General features: G+C 43.9%; 1 protein-coding gene across 3 annotated transcripts; it reads right to left on the bottom strand.

Annotated features, from left to right (window-relative positions):
- Positions 1–1,776: 1,776 nt before the first annotated feature.
- Positions 1,777–21,672, bottom strand: LOC134034698 (uncharacterized). Of its 3 annotated transcripts, none has more exons than XM_062479239.1 (16): positions 21,635–21,672; positions 14,921–15,015; positions 14,652–14,762; positions 14,399–14,509; positions 12,963–13,449; positions 12,444–12,485; positions 12,167–12,228; positions 8,157–8,267; positions 7,601–7,711; positions 7,348–7,458; positions 6,386–6,496; positions 5,830–5,940; positions 5,583–5,693; positions 4,681–5,167; positions 3,852–3,917; positions 1,777–2,421 (listed from the first exon to the last, which is right to left on the bottom strand). In XM_062479239.1, the coding sequence occupies exons 2-16, from the start codon at positions 14,965–14,967 to the stop codon at positions 1,915–1,917; spliced, it is 2,586 nt and encodes an 861-aa protein (XP_062335223.1). In that variant the 5' UTR covers positions 14,968–15,015; positions 21,635–21,672; the 3' UTR covers positions 1,777–1,914. The 3 variants fall into 3 exon arrangements, with proteins under 3 accessions (XP_062335223.1, XP_062335230.1, XP_062335240.1); XM_062479246.1 differs by having other exon boundaries at positions 4,681–5,161; XM_062479256.1 differs by lacking the exon at positions 7,601–7,711.
- Between the last annotated feature and the right edge of the window lie 454 nt (positions 21,673–22,126).

Below are 22,126 nucleotides of genomic sequence, written 5' to 3'. Positions count from 1 at the left end.
CCCCAAAAATATCACTTGTGTTACATACTAAGGAAGAATGTTTCCCGGCCCAAAAACCCCACTTACACCTTTTGTACACAATTGGCAAAAATATATAGATATATATATTAACAGCAATAACTTACCATTCGTTTTAATTTATTCATTTATTGACTTGTGGATTTAATGTTGCATCTCCCATAGGAAGGTTCAGTTCAAGTTATTTTCATTTGTACATCAGAAAAATATTTGAATAAAAAATAATTACTTCTAAAACTGCCAGTGAGCCTTCCACCCTCCACCACCCTACTTTCTCAGTCCCAGTTCCTCCAGGACAGTTTCTGAGCGTTGGGGCTTCCAGGTGGAGGACACGAGGCTACATGATGTCTAGACTGTGGTTTATGTTCGTGTTCATGTCCTGGTTGTTCCCTCCCATCATGTCCCCCTGGTTCTGACCATGCAACCCTCCCATCCCACTCAACTGGGACATGAGGGCATTCTGGTCTGACCCAAACTGGCTGGGGTCCACAGAATTACCCTGCTGCTGGGATAACTGTTGTTGTTGTGAGACCACCATGCCCGGATGATGCTGGCCATGGTGCCCGGGGTGGGGTGAACCTGTCTGGGTCTGTGGAGAGATGCGGTGTGGAGAAGGCTGGGGCTGCATGCGTGGGGAAGGGCTCGAGTGGGGGGGCTGGGACTGGGGCCTTGGGGAGGGCTGAGGGGAGCGGACCTGGTTGCTTAGGGAGCCTGGACCCAGACCCTGCCCCTGAAGATGAGGGGACTGTGCCATGGGCTACTGCGGGCTCATGGGGCTGCTGTGCTGGGCGGGGGAGCCCCCACCCAGGTGCTGTTGCTGCTGCTGGAGAAGCCTCTGGTGCAGGGCTTGCTGGAGCATGGCCTGGGGCTGAGGGGGACCACTGCCTTGCTGGGTGGGCTGGCCCTGGACACCCTGCCCTCCCTGGGGGTGCTGACCAGGTACCCCTCCACCTCCTATCCCAGGCCCTCCATCCAGCCCCTGCATCCCAGCCATGGCATTCTGCTGCTGCTGCTGTTGTTGTTGTTGTTGTTGTTGTTGCTGCTGCTGTTGTTGTTGCTGTTACATCTGCAGGTGTTGTTGAAGCCTCTGCTGGATGACTGCTGCCACCTGCTGGTGCGACATGGAGCTCGAGTACCCCTGCTGGCCTTGCCCGGGTCCTCCACCTGGCCCTCCCTGCTGGGGTCCTCCCCCCGGTCCTCCTCCAGGCTGAGGATGTCCAGGCTGCTGAGGGGCCATCCCTTGCTGTCCCTGTCCTGCCTGTAGAAAGCCCTGCTGGACCTGCTGCTGCTGGACCTGCTGCTGCTGGAACTGACCATGGTTCCCCATCTGCTGCTGTTGCTGTTGTTGTTGTTGTTGCTGCTGTTGCTGCTGCTGTTGTTGTTGCTGCTGCTGCTGCTGCTGTTGCTGCTGCTGCTGCTGCTGCTGCTGCTGAAGGTGACGTCTCATCAGCAGCTCTCTGAATTGGGGGTTCATGTTGTACATGGGATTGCTTTGCTGGCCTTGCATACCTCCTTGTTGTTGCTGTTGTTGCTGCTGCTGCTGTTGTTGCTGCTGCTGCTGTTGTTGCTGCTGCTGCTGCTGCTGTTGTTGTAATGCTGCCAACTGTTGTTGTTGCTGCTGACTCCCAGGCAGTAAAGGGCGCTGCTGTTGCTGCTGTTGTTGTTGTTGCTGTTGTTGTTGCTGCTGCTGCTGCTGTTGTTGTAACTGTTGTAGCTGGGCCATGGTAGGCATTCCACCTCCTGCAGCTGCAACTACTCCCTGGGCCATGTTCATCCCTGGTTGTCCTCCTCCTGGGTTCACTTGCATCTGCTGCCCATCCATCCCAACCTGGTTACCCCCTGGCCCTCCTCCTCCTAGCCCAGGCCCAGGCAGGCCTCCCCCAGACCCCTGGAACCTCACCCCGCCTGGACCACCTCCGCCACCGCCTGTTGCTGCTGGGGCTGCCCAGGCTGCTGGGGTAGTTGCTGCTGGAGTTGTTGTTGTTGTAGCTGCTGCAGCTGTTGCTGGGCAACCTGCTGCTGCTGCTGTTGCGTCATGTGACCCATCTGTCCCATCATGCCTTGCCTCTGTTGAGGGGGCCATGGCTGCTGCCCTCCCCCTGCCTGCTGTTGAAGCTGCTGTTGGACCTGTGGGGGGAGCTGGCTCTGTGGGACACCTGGCTGCTGCATGGCTCCTGCTCCACCTAGCCCCATGCTCTGCTGGGGTTCCAGCATGGCCCTGCCAGCTAGCCCCTGACCCCCCAACATCCCTGCTGCTGGATCAGCTTGCGCTTCTCCGGGTCGGCCGTGGGGGGGCGCCGCCCCCGGGCCCGTTCCGACGGCGCCGAGGCCAGCCTGGGCCCCGGCCGCGCCCGCTGCTCCGCCTACGGCCACGCCTCCGATGCCTGAGGGCTGCTGGGAGGCCTGGAGATGGAGGGGGAGAAGTGGAGAGGAGAAGGGGGTTAATGTGATTGGACTAGGGGACTAGTTCTCACTGACTGGATAGATGAATGGATGCTGAAGCTTGGTTTGTCAGGCAGGACAGGTGTGTTACACTTGCTGCAGAAAATAATAAATTCTCAGTGACCACTGCCTTGTTAAATTAGGGATGGACCAACAATCAGGGTTGGACAATATTACCTTTATTTGTGATAAGAACAGACATATGGTGCACACTATACCTGCATGTTTTAGATGTTTCCCTGCTCCAACACACCTGATTCAAATGAATGGTCGTTATCCAAGCCTGATAACGACCATTCATTTGAATCAGGTGTGTTGGAAAAGGGAAACATCTAAAACCTGCAGGGCAGGGAGGCTGAGGACCAGGATTGGGAACCCCTGGTAGGGGACTAGTTCTCACTGACTGGATGGATGGATGAACAAATTAATGATGAAGCTCGGTTTGTCTGGCAGGACAAGTGGACTACTACAGAAGTTAGAATTTAAGATTAGCACTGTAAAGGTGGAAATTCAAGTGGCACTGTGTAGATCTGAGTAGTCAAGAGATGTGGGTTTATTACAATTTATTTCGATTATACAATTACGTAATATTAAACAAAGCTTTGCTGATCAGTCATTACGAAGGAGGTGCTAGCCACAGGTCGTTCGCAAGAGTGATGAAGAACAACCCTATAACCCTGCCTTATATAAACTTTAGATCAAATGGTTCTTCTGATGGTCAATCCATCAATGTTAGCAAACTCTGTGATTGGTCAGCACTGCTCAGTGACAGTTTGACTCCATACCAAGTGTCCCACAGTTCTTTGATGCTCCCTCTCTAAATGAGGAGATGGTTAATGATACACAAACAGGACACAGGACACAATCTCCTTGACCAAAAGGTTAGGTCAGCTCGCTCAACTGAGATAACAATCTCCCCCAACCCCCAGACCTAACTAAGACCCTCTGGCTCTTAGTTAGGTATCATAAAACAACACCATAAATACCTTAAGATAATCTAAGTGTCCATTCTACAGAGTAAACCACACCACAGAGCCTCAGTTTCTAACATTCGTCTGTCTATAACAAAGGAACTTACTTTTTACCGCTTAAAGAAACATAGATATTGTAACTATGTCAAAAACTGCCATAACAGCACCGGAGTGATATCTATCAGTCTATCTGGCATTGACTTCATATAACTCTGCATTCAACAGTAAGTTTAGTTAAGTCAATCAATCAGGGTTGCTGAACTGGAAGTGACCTTTTTGGAGGTTCTAAAAAGTAACTTGTATGTGAGTACTATTTAAATCTGACAGGCCAGATGGTAAACTGATCCATCCCTTACCTACAGACAGCTACAAATATTCACTCAAAGAGAAAGGTGACAAAGGCATTTGCTTATCTCCTACCATCCCGGCGGTGCCCTGGCTGTTGCTCTCGTCGTCCAGACCCTCCTCCATCTTGTGCTCATGGCCCTTTGTGTTGTAAAAGGTGCCACACAGGGAAGGAGGGGGGTTAGTATTTATGTATATTACTGGACACAGATCAAATCTCAAACCATATAAATATAACTATCCAACAATGTTATGTCAACCTGTTAGTTGGACACAAATACACTCTATGCTCAAAAGTATGAGACACCTGCTCTGTATATGTGTCTCTGCTCTTCAAACATGTCATTCATAACCATGGGCTTTAACATGGAGTGGGTGCACCTGTTGCTGCTACAACTGCCTCCACTCTTCTACGAACGCTTTCCAATAGATATTGAAACAGTGATGCATGATCAGCTTACATTCAGCATCAGTGAAGTCTGGCACTGATGTTGGGCAATGAAGCTTGGCTCGCAGGTGGCGTTAGAATCTAAAGGTTCATGGTGAGGTTCTTCCACACCAAACTCCCTCAACTTCTTCTGTGTGGGGCGCCCTGGTAGCTCACTGGGTAGGGCACATACCATATGGGCTGAGGCCCACAGGCAGTAGCCCAGGTTCAATTCCAGCTCAGGATATTTCTGCATGTCTCACTCTCCCCTATATTTTTCCTGTCTCTGTCCAATAACGCCATAAAAGGCTAAAATATATCTTTAAAGAACTAGACTTCTTCATGATGATGGTTTACATAATTTTGGAATGAGAGGTTCATGAAGCACAATATACTTCACAGGTGTTGTAACAACAATGATAATAATGACGATACATGTCTATACAGTTTAAGATGTGCAGTAGGTAAAACCATTACCTCTTTGATGTCCTCCATCTTTATGGTTCTGTCCGGCTGGTCTGTGTGTGTCTGGTCTCCCCTGACCTCTGCCAGGAGGTGTCTCTGCAGTGCTGGGACCGTGTAGTGCTGTCTGACGTGACCCTCACAGTAGGAGGCGCTACAGGTTAGGCAAGACTTGACGGCTCTGTGCTTGGGCCCAGGGCAGAGATCACAGGGTACATCCCCTGCCCCTGCGTAGGTCTGGGCAGGGAGGGCAGGGCTGTAACCTGCCTGCTGGAAAGCCTGAAGTACCCTGGCCAAGGCTGTGTTGATGGAGAGCTCAGGCAGGGTGCTGAATCTCTTACTGCACTCAGGGCACACATAGTATCCCTCTAGGCTGGGCTGGGCCCAGTAGGTACTGATGCACTGTCTGCAGTAACTGTGTCCACAGGGGATGGAGATCGGCTCCATCAGAGCCTGAGAACACACGGAACATCGGAACTGGTCCTCAGTCAGCAAACTGGCACTTAAATCAGGAGGAGAAAGAAAATGGTGTGTAGATAGATTATACAGTATCATATGCCATGCTATGGTCTGTTAAGTTGCTTTTACATTAGTAAGACATCTCCTGCATTTCCTAAAAAAAAATACATTTGAGAGTATACTCATATTTGCAAATGATTAAGTTTGGATTTGGATTTCTTGGGAATTGTATCACAGTGATTCAATATTCATAATCTACATTTACATTTAGTCATTTAGCAGACGCTCTTATCCAGAGCGACTTACAGTAAGTACAGGGACATTCCCCCGAGGCAAGTAGGGTGAAGTGCCTTGCCCAAGGCCATAACGTCATTTTTGCACGGCTGGGAATCGAACCAGCAACCTTCTGATTACTAGCCCGATTCCCGCTCGGTAGGAATCTGTCTCAATGTTCTCACCTGATATCATACAGTGAGCCATCTCTGAACTGTAAGGGTGGATCCATAGACATCTCACTCTTCACAGACAGACAGCTGGGAGCAGGAGAATCCATTCTCTCTTGTTTCACTCTAAGAAATAACAGGACAATACATCCATTATACCTTGCATTTGAAATGCATAATGCCTTTTACAAACATAATAAAGAAATCTTGTTGAACGAGGTCAATCCATTACACTGATTCACATCTTTCTCAAAATCCTCACCTCAGATCAGGAAGAGGCCCTCCTGTGAACTGTAAGGGTGGATCCATAGACATCTCACTCTTCACAGACAGACAGCTGGGAGCAGGAGACTCCATTCTCCTCTTTAGGACCCTGAGAAATAAAGTAGTTGTACTGTTCTGTTACATGTACTGTTACAGCATGTATGATTCTATGGGTGCAACCATGATTCCAGCTAGACGAGCCAGTGGCCAATGACCAGGGCATTGCATGGTGTGCTTAAAGCACAGCTCTGTCCGTGTGGAACACAACCAGCTGGTTGAGGTCTGTGGTTCCTAAACCTCAGCCTGTGTGAGCTGTATAAAGGCAGGGCAGGATAGTGAATGTTGTTTAGAAGCACTTGTCATATTTGCTGAAATAAACTTCACATCCTGATAACAAACAATAAATCTAATGGGTTGACGGTAAAATGAAATCAATCCCGATATCTGTGGGCATTGCAGGACTGTAATAAACACGGCCAATCATTAAGGTCGGGCCATCACAAATGATTGGACGGCATTCAGACTGAATGTGATGGTTGGATGGGCTACTTCACCTCAGATCAGGAAGAGTTCCTCCTGTGAACTGTAAGGGTGGATCCATAGACATCTCACTCTTCACAGACAGACAGCTGGGAGCAGGAGACTCCATACTCTCTTGTTTCACACTAAGAAATAGCAAGATATTACATCCATTACATCTTGCATTTGAAATGCATTGTGCCTTTGACAAACATAATAAATACATCTTAATTGTTTATATATTTCATATTTTGATAATTTATTGTAATATAATTTATTTGCTAAGAATTTACCACTTCAATGACAGATATAGGTTAAACAAAAACAGTTGGAGATGGATCACAATTGAAGTATTTATCTAATAGTATAGACCTGTGTGCCATATATAACCTATTACTTTGAATTAATTAACGTAAACATCAAAGGTTGGATTGAAACAATGATAACTTGCATTCAATGATTTACAAAACTCAGGATGCATCATATGGACTATAGCTCCAAAAAATAAAATTATATACCGTAGTACACCTAACCACAACATAGCACCGTTTAACTTACTACATATCAATACACTCACCAGCCACCTTATTAGGTATAGCTGTTGAACTGCTCGTTAAGGTAAATATCAAATCAGCAACTGCAGCAACTCAATGCATTTAGAGATGGTCAAGATTATCTGCTGAAGTTCAAACTGAGCATCAGAATGGGGAAGAAAGGGGATTTAAGTGACTGCGAACGTGGCATGGTTGTTGGTGCCAGACGGGGGCTGGTTTGAGTATTTCAGAAACTGCTGATCTACTGGGATTTTCACGCACAACCATCTTTAGGGTTTACAGAGAATGGTCCGAAAAAGAGAAAACATTCCCCCGAGGCAAGTAGGGTGAAGTGCCTTGCCCAAGGCCATAACGTCATTTTTGCACGGCTGGGAATCGAACCAGCAACCTTCTGATTACTAGCCCGATTCCCGCTCGGTAGGAATCTGTCTCAATGTTCTCACCTGATATCATACAGTGAGCCATCTCTGAACTGTAAGGGTGGATCCATAGACATCTCACTCTTCACAGACAGACAGCTGGGAGCAGGAGAATCCATTCTCTCTTGTTTCACTCTAAGAAATAACAGGACAATGCATCCATTATACCTTGCATTTGAAATGCATAATGCCTTTGACAAACATAATAAAGAAATCTTGTTTTTGATAACCGAGGTCAATCCATTACACTGATTCACATCTTTCTCAAAATCCTCACCTCAGATCAGGAAGAGGCCCTCCTGTGAACTGTAAGGGTGGATCCATAGACCTGTACCTCTTCACAGACAGACAGCTGGGAGCAGGAGACTCCATTCTCCTCTTTAGGACCCTGAGAAATAAAGTAGTTGTACTGTTCTGTTACATGTACTGTTACAGCATGTATGATTCTATGGGTGCAACCATGATTCCAGCTAGACGAGCCAGTGGCCAATGACCAGGGCATTGCATGGTGTGCTTAAAGCACAGCTCTGTCCGTGTGGAACACAACCAGCTGGTTGAGGTCTGTGGTTCCTAAACCTCAGCCTGTGTGAGCTGTATAAAGGCAGGGCAGGATAGTGAATGTTGTTTAGAAGCACTTGTCATATTTGCTGAAATAAACTTCACATCCTGATAACAAACAATAAATCTAATGGGTTGACGGTAAAATGAAATCAATCCCGATATCTGTGGGCATTGCAGGACTGTAATAAACACGGCCAATCATTAAGGTCGGGCCATCACAAATGATTGGACGGCATTCAGACTGAATGTGATGGTTGGATGGGCTACTTCACCTCAAATCAAGAAGAGTTCCTCCTGTGAACTGTAAGGGTGGATCCATAGACATCTCACTCTTCACAGACAGACAGCTGGGAGCAGGAGAATCCATTCTCTCTTGTTTCACTCTAAGAAATAGCAAGATATTACATCCATTACATCTTGCATTTGAAATGCATTGTGCCTTTGACAAACATAATAAATACATCTTAATTGTTTATATATTTCATATTTTGATAATTTATTGTAATATAATTTATTTGCTAAGAATTTACCACTTCAATGACAGATATAGGTTAAACAAAAACAGTTGGAGATGGATCACAATTGAAGTATTCATCTAATAGTATAGACCTGTGTGCCATATGTAACCTATTACTTTGAATTAATTAACGTAAACATCAAAGGTTGGATTGAAACAATGATAACTTGCATTCAATGATTTACAAAACTCGGGATGCATCATATGGACTATAGCACCAAAAAAAAAATATATATACCGTAGTACACCTAACCACAACATAGCACCATTTAACTTACTACAGTATATCAATACACCAGCCACAATTCACCAGCCACCAGCCACCTTATTAGGTATAGCTGTTGAACTGCTCGTTAAGGTAAATATCAAATCAGCAACTGCAGCAACTCAATGCATTTAGAGATGGTCAAGATTATCTGTTGAAGTTCAAACTGAGCATCAGAATGGGGAAGAAAGGGGATTTAAGTGACTGCGAACGTGGCATGGTTGTTGGTGCCAGACGGGGGCTGGTTTGAGTATTTCAGAAACTGCTGATCTACTGGGATTTTCACGCACAACCATCTTTAGGGTTTACAGAGAATGGTCCGAAAAAGAGAAAATATCCAGTGAGTGGCAGTTCTGTGGGCAACGATTTTGAGTCAAATTTGGGACAATAATATTTTACATCTGTAAAAACGTCTTGCATCTGTAGAAAACTTTTGCATCCGTAAAAAGGTTTCGCATCTGTAAAAAAGTGGCAGTCAAAAATATTTTGTACACTCAAACTCCAAGCAGACTACTTTAAACTTTAAAAGCAAACTACCTTAAATGACAGAAACCATCTTTGGGAGAAAAAAAAAGTGACGTGCACTTAGATTTTTTTGATTGGCTTATGTCCCATCCAGAGCCATATAAATATAACATATAAAATATTTTATATGGCTCTGGTCCCATCCCCTAACATGAAGGGGGCGGGACTTATTACCTTTACTGCAGCCAGCCACCAAGGGGAGATTGAGATGTTTTGGCTTCACTTTTGGGAAGCTGACACGTCGTCCATCTTTACTAACAGTCTATGGTGCGAAACTTATCAAAACAGGGCCAAAATGTTAGCCTATCAGAACAATGATTATTGACTAGCAAATCAGAACGCTACCAATCATCCAATAAGCCTTTACCACACGTCCGCATTTGCAAAGTAGAAGCTGCAAATATTAGGAGAGGCGGTTATAACAAAAACTGTACTGTACTGTTGATAGTGGCACACGGCAGTACTGCAGCTGTCATGGAACATCTCAACAGTGTCTTGTGGCAATTGCACTGTCTCGCAGCAGTGTTGGCAGTTGCATGGGGCGTCTTGCTGCATTTTTGTTGACTGTCACATAACTGCAGTTTTACAATGAAAACAGGCTATAAACTTTTCTTTAAAAAACATAAACAGAATGCAACCCATAGGCTACTTTTAACGTCTCACTACAACAGGAGATGGGGAGATGTTCCGTGACACTTGCAGCATTGGCACAAGACACTGGCGAGATGTTCTTGTTAGTTGATCGTTTGCATTCTCTAATCCTGCTCTCTTCTCTCTGTCCCCCCTCCAGACCTGCCTTGTGGTGCTAGCTGTGTTATGCTTGCTAGTTTAGTTTTGAATGGCAACATACTGATGATGCTCATCCACAAATGCCTTAATAAACACAGAATAGGATTTGCTTCTCTCGCTAGTTGACCTGTTTGCCTGACCTGCGTTGACAGCTATCTCAAATGCCTTGCGGGGCCTGTCACGTGATATCCATTGAAAATGAATGGGAAGTGAAAGATATGCACCAGTGCAGGCTCCTCAGGGGAGGAAGAGGAGGATCATCCTCTTCAATGTAAGGCTGGGTGTAAACCTGCCCCCACCTCTCTTATGCTAAAATCAGGAGTTGCTGGACGAAGTCTCTACTGGATGGCTCTCTGACTTGTCCTACTCCTTCTCCTTGCTTACCTCTAACTCTCTCTCTCTCTCTCTGATTTACAATAATCATGGTAGAGTAGGTAAGAGTTACAACCTTCACTTTGTAACATGTTTGCCTTGTAATCAGTGCCGCCGCTCCCATAACGCGCACTACGTGCTGTGCGTAGGGCACCAAGTCCTGAGGGGGCACCAAAAAATTGCCAACTCAAAAATCATCATAGTACTAATAATTATAATGCCGATATTATATCAGTATATAAATATTAGGCACCTTTTAGGCATGTATATCACAAAACAGGCAGAACAAGAGATATATTTAATTGCTCCAAAAAAGTTACGATGGTAACTCGTAACTTAAAAAAAAAAAGTAATGATGCTTTTTTATTGGATTTATCAAATAGTTTTTAAATGAGTAATAAAGGTGGAGAGCTCCTTGGCTGCATGCTTTCTGTTTTAAATGTTTATAATTTGGAAAAACAAGCGGAGCTGGTTCATGAAGGAGGACGTGAGACATAGCGTGCCACTAGCAACGCGTCATTTTATGCGCAGGGCACTCCCTCCTAATAGGGCGGGGTATATAAGGGGTTCCCGGCATATGCATCGCTAGTGCGACATAGACTTCAGTCTTCCTGCTGCCTCCGCCTCCCCGGCCTCCACCCTTGGTTCTGTTTCCTGTTTCAGGGGGAATGCGTCGCTGCTCTCTGCTCGGAGGTCGAGACGGTGTCTCGTTGGATGCGGCAGGGAGCCGATGCGAGCAGAACCACAATGCCAAATCAAATCAAAAGTACAATCAGAAGTGTTTGTATAGTGGGAAATAAAGTATTCGTAAAGTCATACTGAGTCCTCCTGCCTGAACCAGGCTAAGAAACGTAAGGGTGGGGCTGAAGCATTAAGAGACAAAAATACATCACCTTCACTAGACAAGGTTTTACCAATTGAAAAACGGCTGTTTATTTTACATTAAGCTAAAAAGACGCGCTCAAATAAAGGCCAAAATGTTTCGCTCGCGCGTGTTGCACGCTCGCAATACGTTGGGAACTCCGTAACTAGCATCACATCAAACACAGAATGTGGATGCATTGGCAGGGCAGCTGTGGTGGTGTATACGGGGGCCGGTTCTGGTGGGCCGGTCTGGTTCAAAGTCCAGGGCCTATTTTTACTCCCAGTCAGTCCCTGCCAAGCCCTGATCAACCACCCTCAACCAGCTGTTTAGGGACAGATAGACAACAGAGAACCACCACCTCTGAATAGGTGTTACATTGTGATGCTGCTGTTGTGTTAGGCTATTGGTATTGAGTTATATTTTTGGTAATAAAAAGTTAAACTGGCAAAAACAATTGTTTTTTTTAGGGGGGGCATCATAAAGGAATTATGCTTAGGGCAGCAAAATGGCTAGCAGCGGCACTGCTTGTAATTGATTTCATTCATTTGCAATGTTATTAAATATCTATTTCATTTTAACCTTACTTTGACCATTCTTGCTTTGATTTAACCCATAGACTCAAATAACTGTAATTCCATTGGTATGGCCTTATTAGGTTACTGTTAATACCAGTGATGGAGAGAGTACTGAAAATGGGTACCTAATAAAGTGGCGACTGAGTGTATAATTTTAACATTTTATTTCACAAAATAAAATGATGTTTTTGTTGTTTTTCACACTTTTACACACAAAGTCAAACTAAATGTAACACATGTTATCTTACTGCAGACAGACAACTGGTAGGAGGACATATGTAGCCTCACTTTTATTTTTCAAGATATAGGTACTTAGTCTTATAGTCTTACTAGTTGTTTAGTTCTCTATCTGGCTCTGTTTCACTCAGACTCACCTGCTACATTCTCTCTCTGACTCAATTTTCCAAAGTTGGGTACATGTTGAAAAGCTGTTGGCCTGTTAAAATAATATAAGGAAACATCAAGATCCAACCAAAGTACCACACACAAGTAATTATTACTACCATTGGGAAGATTGATGCAGATACAACTGTCTGTGTAATGCAGTTAGTCAGGTAATTGCAAATGTAATGTTAATGTACAGTAAACACTGTCTACGCTCTAATTGCCTCCCCCCCTCTCTTTAATATCACTCTTCCTCTTTTTACTAACCTTCTCTGTTTCCTCTTCAGTCTGTACTTCCATAGTCTCCTCCTTTACAATGATTAAACACAACAGTTAGTTGGACACAATAATTAGACTATATGGGCAAAAGTATGTGGACATCAAAGGGTCGTTAGACCCTTTTTACTAGTTTTGACCCCAGTCTTTTACTAGTTTTGACCCCAGTCCTCCACTCTTCTGGGAAGGATTTCCAATAGCTGAACAACTTGCTTACATTCAGCAACAAAAGCCTTAGTGAGCTTGGGCATAGATGTTTAGTCATTACGCTTGGCTCGCAGAAGGAAGAATAATTCATATTAATGTTGCTTGGTAGGGTTGAAGTCAGGGCTATGTGCAGGCCAGTCAAGTTCTTCCACACAAAACTCAACAAACATTTTTGGTATGATGATTTCCATGATTTTGGAACGAGAAGTTCATGAAGCATGTATCCATACACACTATATAGCGTATGTAAAATTGAAATATTCTTCCCTTATTACATTGAATGCAATATCTTAAGTTAATTACCTCTTTGAGGTCCTCCATCTTCATGGTTCTATCCGGCTGGTCTGTGTGTGTCTGGTCTCCCCTGACCTCTTCTAGGAGGTGTCTCTGCAGTGCTGGGACCGTGTAGTGCTGTCTGACGTGACGCTCACAGTAGGAGGCGCTACAGGTCAGGCAGGACTTGACGGCTCTGTGCTTGGGCCCAGGGCAGAGATCACAAGGTACATCCCCAGCCCCTGCGTATGTCTGGGCAGGGAGGGCAGGGCTGTAACCTGCCTGCTGGAAAGCCTGAAGTACCCTGGCCAAGGCTGTGTTAATGGAGAGCTCAGGCAGGGTGCAGAATCTCTTACTGCACTCAGGGCACACATAGTATCCCTCTAGGCTGGGCTGGGCCCAGTAGGTACTGATGCACTGTCTGCAGTAACTGTGTCCACAGGGGATGGAGACCGGCTCCCTCAGAGCCTCAGAACACACGGAACATCGGAACTGGTCCTCAGTCAGCAGACTGGCACTTAAATCAGGAGGAGAAAGAAAACGGTGTGTAGACAGATTATACAGTATACTAAAGAGGGTACAATTGCGGGAAATTGTGAGGTGTGCTTGCGGCTGCCCGAGCTGCCCATAGTCTTCTGTTGTTTACTGAGCTGTTTACTGAGCTGTTTGGTTTAGCCTACGTTAGAGATATTTAATGTTAGACTGGTAGGTGTAAAACAAGTCTGAGGTAGTCCACCTTAAGTTATTTTCCTACTTTGGTTGATAAGAGGAAGGTAGGATAAGAGAGAGGTCTTCCCTAGAGGAAGAGCAACAAACCGCACAAGCAAGAGGTTAAGAAAACTCTTTAATGTGGCACCTCATTTGTGTGGTTCATGCTTCACAGTGGTTCATGCTATTGATTGTACAGGCCTTGTTTTGAACGCATGCGTCGTGAGACGCCCTGATGTCCTGACATTTCTGACTTTGGCTAGCTAGTTAGCTACCGTTAGCTTCACTTTTTGTCACAAAAACGTAAATTATGCCTAAACAGTAACATTTGCGTGGATACAAGCAACGCAATCGAGACCAAGACGAACATTTTGACACCGACAAAGTGTCATTACAAAGACACCAACTGTCTTTGTAATGCAAACATTTACTGAGTTTTAAGGGTGGGAAAATTATAAATACTGTATATATATGACAGAGAAATATGTCTGGCTATGGTCTGTTAAGAGTATAACATCCGTCCTGGTTCTGATAACCAAAGAAAAAGGATTGATAAAATAATAATCCATAATCCCAGTTAAGGTGCTATTACAATAGAAAGACCTCTCATGCATTTTCTAAATAAAAAAATAAAAACTGTTTACTAATTTTTGCAATAATAATGTTTGGATTTAGATTTCTTGGGAATTGTATCACAGTCTCCACTCATGATGTTGAAACATTTCCTAATGATTCATAATTTGTCTAAATGTTCTCACCTGATATCATACAGTGAGCCATCTCTGAACTGTAAGGGTGGATCCATAGACATCTCACTCTTCACAGACAGACAGCTGGGAGCAGGAGAATCCATTGTCTCTTGTTTCACTCTAAGAAATAACAGGACAATACATCCATTATACCTTGCATTTGAAATGCATAATGCCTTTGACAAACATAATAAAGAAATCTTGTTTTTGATAACCGAGGTCAATCCATTACACTGATTCACATCTTTCTCAAAATCCTCACCTCAGATCAGGAAGAGTTCCTCCTGTGAACTGTAAGGGTGGATCCATAGACCTGTCACTCTTCACAGACAGACAGCTGGGAGCAGGAGACTCCATACTCTCTTGTTTCACTCTAAGAAATAGCAAGATATTACATCCATTACATCTTGTATTTGAAATGCATAATGCCTTTGATACACATAAGAAAGAAATCTTCGGAATCATATCATACTGGTCCACTCATGGTGAAACCTATCCTGACTATTGATATTAGGGTTTTAATATCCTCACCTCAGATCAGGAAGAGGCCCTCCTGTGAACTGTAAGGGTGTATCCATAGATCTCAATCTTCACAGTCAGACAGACAGCTGGAAGCAGGAGACTCGCTTGTTTGATTGAAGATATAAAACACATTAGATCCATGTTGTTTTTGAAATGCATCGTGCCACTGACACACATTTTATAGATTTCTTATTTTGATATGTAATTGATTATGATATAATGTATTTGCTGAGAAAGTCCACAAACATCCAAACGCCACTTCAATGAGAGATATGGGTTAAACCAATACTGTTGGAGCTGGATCAAAGTTGAAGCATTTATGTAACTAGTGCACAGTGCCAGTGATGCAGTCGGTGATTAAAATGTCAGTGAAACACACAAATGCTGGTTCAACTATAGTTCAACTATAGATAGTGCACAGTGGCGGTGATAAAGTTGGTGGCACACACACACAGATTCCTGGAATTATAGATAGGGCACAGTGCCTGCGATGATGTCAGTGACACACACAGATTTTTTGAATAATAGATAGATTAGCAGTGCCTGTGATGCAACTGGTAACAGTTCTTCTCAGTGTCTGTGGTACCTATATTTCTCAGATCACAATTGAAATTATGTGTCATCTCTGAAGTACTTGTTCCAGTTGCATCACAGGCACTGCACTATCTATCTATAATTCCAGAAATCTGTGTGTGTGTCACCGACATCATTGCGGGGCACCTATCTATAATTCCAGGAATCTTTGCGTGTGCCACTAATTTTTATCACAGGGTACTGTGCACTCGTCTCTAATAAGACAAATGTCATTATTGGTCCAAAGCTTAAGGTCTTGGGTGTGAAATAATGTCACTTTTATCAGCATAACACGTTTTAACATGAAGTCATCATAAGCCACAAAATACACTCTGAGAAAGTAAAGGGTTGGTTGTCACAGGAGGTGGGGTTGTTTGTCACTGTCAATGCCAATGCGGTGTGCAACAAGAAATACTTTCTTTCTTAAACTAGATACCAAACTATTACAGATGTTCTTAACACAATATGTAATGTGTTAATCTATACAGTTTCTGCAATATGTGTTTAAATCCTATTGTGTTTATTTGGATGTTTATTTATCCACAGAAAGAGGCAGGCATAGAAATATTAAGGCTTTTAATAAAGCAAAACAAACATTAAAAACATTATCCATCGGTAAAAAAGCGGAATTATAACTATAAAATGTAAAAGACTTATGTAATGAATGGAGGTCTAATATAGAGAGAACCATAGATATATATATAAACACTAGATGTCTTACGGCGGAGTGTAGAACGTCCGCACGTGGCGGCCATCTTGCGACAGTCAACTCGCTCACCCATAACATTGTGTTGAATCTACATGTACTTTTTAAATGACCATAACTTGCTCAATTTTCAACCGATTTTGAAACGGTTTGGTTTGTTATCAACGTCAGAGATGTCGTTATGCCACTGCATACTTCTATTCTATTTTTTTTAAATAACATAATTATTCATAAGTATGCATCTAGTGAAACACTAGATGTCTCGTCCGCGTTGCCGGACAACGGAGTCGAACGTCCGCACATGGCGGCCATCTTGCGACAGTCAACTCGCTCACCCATAACATTGTGTTGAAGCTACATGTACTATTTAAATGACCATAACTTTCTCAATTTTCAACCGATTTTGAAACGGTTTGGTTTGTTATCAACGTCAGAGATGTCGGTATGTTACTGCATACTTATGAATAATTATGTTATTAAAAAAAAAAAAATAGAATAGATGTGAGAATGTCGCCCAAGCCTGTTTCATTCATAATTTGCCTGAGAAAGCGACCTTCGTTAGCCAGGCTAGTTTTGCCCGAGCCAGCCTAGTTAAGTTTTGGCCGTTCACTCCATTCTACAGTAAAAACGTCAGGGAGGACTGCCTTTTGTAGATACGAGCCTGCTGAAGATAGCCAGCATCTCGGATTTCTTTAACCGAGCCTGTTTCATTCGTCATTTGCCTGAGAAAGTGACCTCCGTTAGCCAGGCTAGTTTTGCACATCACTTGGTCAGGCTATTTGGGTATCGGGGGTCAAGTGACTTTTGTGCATGGACAAATGAAACGTAAATGTACTTGTCCAAAGGACAAGTGCCTCAAAAAGTTAATGTCAAGCTCTGAAATCCAGTGGCCAGAGATATATGATGACCTGGGGGGTATTCGTCGTAGCTCGCTAAGCGGTTTAGCGAGCTAATTTTCAGGCTAAGATAAAAAAAAACGCCCCTCTTTTTGGTTCGTGGAAGCAACTTTCGATAAATCACCATAGTAACATATCAATTAGCACTAACCTGCTCCAGAGCAGGCTAAAGTGTAGCTGGATAAGCTTGCCACACCCCCGGAAAATAACATGGCAGCTCCCTTTTTGAGAGACCCTGTTGACCAAGGCATATTTTAGTTCGATTAGCTTTCCATACCAATAGAGTTCTTCGCGATTGCCAAGATCCTTTATTTCACACGGATGAGTTCTTGTTTGAGCGATATCGATTCAGCCGACATGGACATTTATTTGCAAGACCTTCTCGGGCCGTACATTGCAAATATCACACGCCGCAGCAAGCTTTATGCTTTATGAGCTTATGCTGCTGTATGTGAATATGTAACGCTATGTTTTAGGAAATGTCTTGTCTTAGCTGTTGTGCCTGTGCTTTTTATATGTTTCACTGTGGGAGAGTGGGAAACGTCATATCGATTCCTTTTTATGTCTTGACATTAAAGAAATTGACAATAAGCTAGCCTACTTGAAACTTTCTGTGCTTCAGACTGCATAGCCTTGAGGTTTTTTTGCGTCAGATATAGGCTACATTTTTATACAGTATAGGCGATGCAGAAAACATTGGCAAAGCCGCAGATGCGTTGCTGTAAGAAAAGTGTACTTTTTAACCAGCTGATGAATCAATTCATCCTATTCCCTGGCCATGTCCCAGTCAATGAAATAAAAGAGGGATTTACACATAGGCCTACATACACATATATAGTACATGATATAAGCGCAGTAGCCTACATATATCCTCATAAGTGTCTATGAATTCGTATCAATTAGATACTCTTGGCCTTGTTTTTATCTAGCCTACTTATTCTGAAAGAGTTGAGATCATTATTTTCGCTAGCAAGATCTCATTCGATTTCCATTAAGCCTATACCAGCAGGCACAATTAAAGAAATGTGATCTGATTAATTGGGGTAATGAGGCACTTAAGATGAGCCTATACATTTCCCCAACACTTTCGCATTTAGCTTATCGGCAATTTTTTCCCAAGCTGCTTGTCTTGCTCTGGCAGCGGTGGCGGTGTTTGACTTAGCCATGATAATATGCTTATTGTCTAGAGACTCATTATAATAGTTTGCTCGGATGGCGAGAATAGCCTATCACCGCTCTCTCTTTGGTCTTTTCCGCCATCATACCGTTAGAAAATCACGGTTTTGGTGATCGACCTTTCCTGCCTTTTGAAGTAGGACGTGCACGTGCAATTTCCCTGATAAGTTTAGCCTGATTGAAATTAACCACATGATTTGGATGCGGATCAGCCGTTGACGAACCGATATTTGCTGTTCTCACTCATCTCGCTAATGTTAACGGGCTAAAGGGACAATTGATTAACTTAGCTTCAACCCTTACGACGAACGGGGCCCTGATCGACACTCCAAGTGTATTATAGACCAATTATCACCCTACGTCACACCACTGTCAAGCATGCTCAACTGCGCATGTCGGCTGCAAAAGACGGACTTCTCCCAGGTATACACTTGGATCAGGTAATCATATATCTCTGGCCACTGGATTTCAGAGCTTGACATTAACTTTTTGAGGCACTTGTCCTTTGGACAAATACATTTACGTTTCATTTGTCCATGCACAAAAGTCACTTGACCGCCGATACCTATAAATAGCCTGACCAAGTGATAGGGCAAAACTAGCCTGGAGGTCACTTTCTCAGGCAAATGACGAATGAAACAGGCTCGGTTAAAGAAATCCGAGATGTTGGCTATCTTCAGCAGGCTCGTATCTACAAAAGGCAGTCCTCCCTGACGTTTATAGCGGGGAATGGAGTGAAATACAACATTGTGCACACTGCCAGTGAGCGACCCGAGTCTGACTGAGGCTAACGACGTCAAAACAGTGTAAGGGGGACGCAGTCTCACTCAGATTGCCAGTTTTACACAAATCACAAAAATAATCGGACCAGCTGGCTAAAAGCAGAATTCCCATATCTCTTTAAAGCTGCCCTGCTTGACTTTTAAGGTGTATAATTGACTGTAAAACTGTAAAATTATGAACTTTGTGATGTGAAGACATAACTGCCGCATAAGATGCGGTCTGCCGGAGACATTCTCTCTCAAATTTCAAGTCTTCCGTAACCCAAATCAAAATTCTGATGTGACAGATCAATGGGGAATCGACTTTTCTCTTAACCCTCGTGCTGCCTTCGGGTCACATGACCCAAAGGTTCATAACGAACCATCGTTGTGTTTACCCAATTTTACCCAATACAAAAACAAATTAAAATAATTTTCTTTTAACCTTTGCAATGTGGGGGGTCTGAGACAGCCCAACGGTTAAAAGAATATGCTTCACTTTGTCTTTGTATGCGGTAAATCTGTCGCAATACGAAGGTGGGTCACAATGACTGATGGGTCAGAATGAAGCGGCAGGTCTGCTTCGGACCATGTCTGAGCCCAGCTTCAGGTTCATCGCCGAGATGGTTCACTCTATACTGTCATACCTCGACCCCCCTAATACCATGCTACAGTCAGAGGACATGGATCTTTTGACAGGTATGCAACTTGTCAATTCTGCGTGTGTGTGTCTTGAGAACATGCGCTCTGAAGTGAAAGTCGTGGCTCTCTTGGAGCGCTGCCGGAGTGCAGAGCCGCCCATGGAAAAGAGAAGGCGCACCATCAACCCAGCCTTTGACATCTACATTGTTGAGGAGAGAATCGCACAGGAGGACCCCAACAACTGCGGAGGCTATATTTCAGCTGCATTGATTCAGTGTGTGGGGAAATCAAGGAGCGCTTCGGAGAGCGCAACTGCGCGGTTATGGGTGCATTGAAGGCGCTGGACCCGGAGGACGCCGATTTCCTCAACGCATCTAAGGTCACCCCACTACTGAAGCTCAGCAACACGTTTGTGGTGGATACGGAGTACACGGTTGCTCACCAGTTCCTACGTGCGCGAATGTATGACACATCCCCACCTGACGGGGGTAGATGGACTATGGCAAAAGTTCTGAAATACCTTCACCAGCCTCTTGAGGCAATGCCAAGCGTCATAACTGCTCTGAAACATGCACTAACTTTTGGGGCAAGCACGGCCGTCTGTGAGAATTCCTTCTCCACTTTAAAGAATGTTTTCTCAGATCACAGACAGTCGATGCTCCACAAACGAAAGGCCAACCTGATATTGCTAGCTTTCGAGAAGGACTTGACAAAGAAGTTCAGGAGTGAATGGAGGGACACTGTCCTACGCAGATTTCACTCGGTGGCCAATCGTCGTCTCCCGCTCTACTAATGGTGAGTTATCTGGTTTTATCCAGCCTGCCGGCCCTATATAGACTAGGCTAAATTGTTGGTTGTGGGCCTATGTGTTTGTTGTTTCTTGGAAAAACAAACATGTAATGCAAAGCAATGTTTTCTGAAATTCTGTTGTAGGCCAGCATGTGACCGACGGGCTGGCTGGTGTTTTGCTCATCGTTTTACCAGCGGCCCACCAGTGGCAGCCTACTCTTTACCGACAGACGTCCGCTACTGGCCCCGCTGGCAGCGGCTTGCTGAAGGCCCACCATCGGGCTATCGCTCAGATCTATACATTCTCAACAAATAACCAAGGCTACTACACCATAATCTGAATAAACGCTTTACAGATTTATTTTGAAACAGATGACTTTGTACATGTTAGGACCTTCAATATGGATATACAAAACAATAAATTATATTCTAACTATATTCTGATACGGCACTATTATACTAATACTACTACTGCTGTGTTGCGCTCCGTTTCGGTCATCAGTTTTTGTTTGAAAATGAAGACAATTAAATAAATCAAATTATATGTAGCCGGGTGGGTAAAACAAACGAACCGGGAAAAGTAATTGTGTCCTCTGTGGGTCTCAGTTCGGCAGGCTACATATAAAATTATTGTCGCTGTATTATTCGTTGGGTAGGCAACCTAGCTGGCCTATTTATTAGCTTGTGAGATTCTAAATAATACCGTTTGTCACCTTTTTGTGCCGGAGTTGGATTATAGGTGAAAAATTGACCTACTATGCTACCATAGGCTGTAAAAAAAAAACAAAAAAAAAACGTGCCCCCCCCAAAGCAACGTATGGCCCCTCCGCAAATCAGTGCCTGGCGCCGGGCCTGCCTACGTGGCTGTAATGAGCTCTGTGACAACCAACCCCTTTAACATCCAACCCCGGTCTCCCCGAGTTCAATGCCTCCCCCCCTCCCCCCCCAAAAGTGAAGGATTACCAACTGTCTCACATCGTAATTTTTTGTTAAGAGAATAGAAGAGAAGAACGTCGGTTGTGTGTAGATAACTTCTCAACACAAAATCCTTAAAACTCATTTGTTTTCATAGGGAATGATTATTATGATCAAAACAGTAGCCTAGCTAGTTTATAAATGTGCCAGTTTACAAAATATTTCTCAGATTTCAAATAGTGGGCCTATTGTTTAGATTGCTCACCGAGTGGTTTTGTAAGCTCCGCCATTCAGCAGGTATCAACGAGGTGAAAGTGAAAGTAAACTTATTCAAGGAAGTGTTGAAATGCGTGAGTCTCACGGCCAATGCGTGAGACTTGAGAGCCCTGTATCATAAATACAAACAGCACAAAGGCACAGCGACACTAGGCATTCTTTTAGCAGGTATTAGTTGCCTACACACCATTTATACCACGTAAATACATGCATTAATAACTGAAGTTGTCGGGTTCATCTGGTAAGGTATACTTTACAGTTTTAACAACGCTACCAAGGATCTCTAGTAATCTCTTGAAAAGTCACATAACATTTAGACAATATCTATTATCTCAGTTATTCAGTCAGGCAATGTTTTACACATTTGGAATTGAAGGATTGGTTTCAATTAGGCTGTACACTATCATTTCAAATTAATCCCTGAGCCCCACCCCCCTTTACGAAGATGTGAGTGAATTCAACACATGGATGTAAAACCCTG

This window comes from Osmerus eperlanus, chromosome 2 (genome assembly GCF_963692335.1).
Source record: "Osmerus eperlanus chromosome 2, fOsmEpe2.1, whole genome shotgun sequence".
In the NCBI taxonomy this organism is placed as follows: domain Eukaryota; kingdom Metazoa; phylum Chordata; class Actinopteri; order Osmeriformes; family Osmeridae; genus Osmerus; species Osmerus eperlanus.
Note: the sequence above shows the minus strand (reverse complement) of the source record. Positions and strands in the feature narration are given on the sequence as shown.

Excerpts from the sequence above, each read along its gene's own strand:
- LOC134034698 (XM_062479239.1), bottom strand. The coding sequence starts at position 14,967 with ATGGATACACCCTTACAGTTCACAGGAGGGCCTCTTCCTGATCTGAG. Across the intron at positions 14,763-14,920 it reads GGGCCTCTTCCTGATCTGAG|AGTGAAACAAGAGAGTATGG; the intron begins GTGAGGATATTA and ends GCTATTTCTTAG. Across the intron at positions 3,918-4,680 it reads AGATGGAGGACATCAAAGAG|GGCCATGAGCACAAGATGGA; the intron begins GTAATGGTTTTA and ends TACAACACAAAG.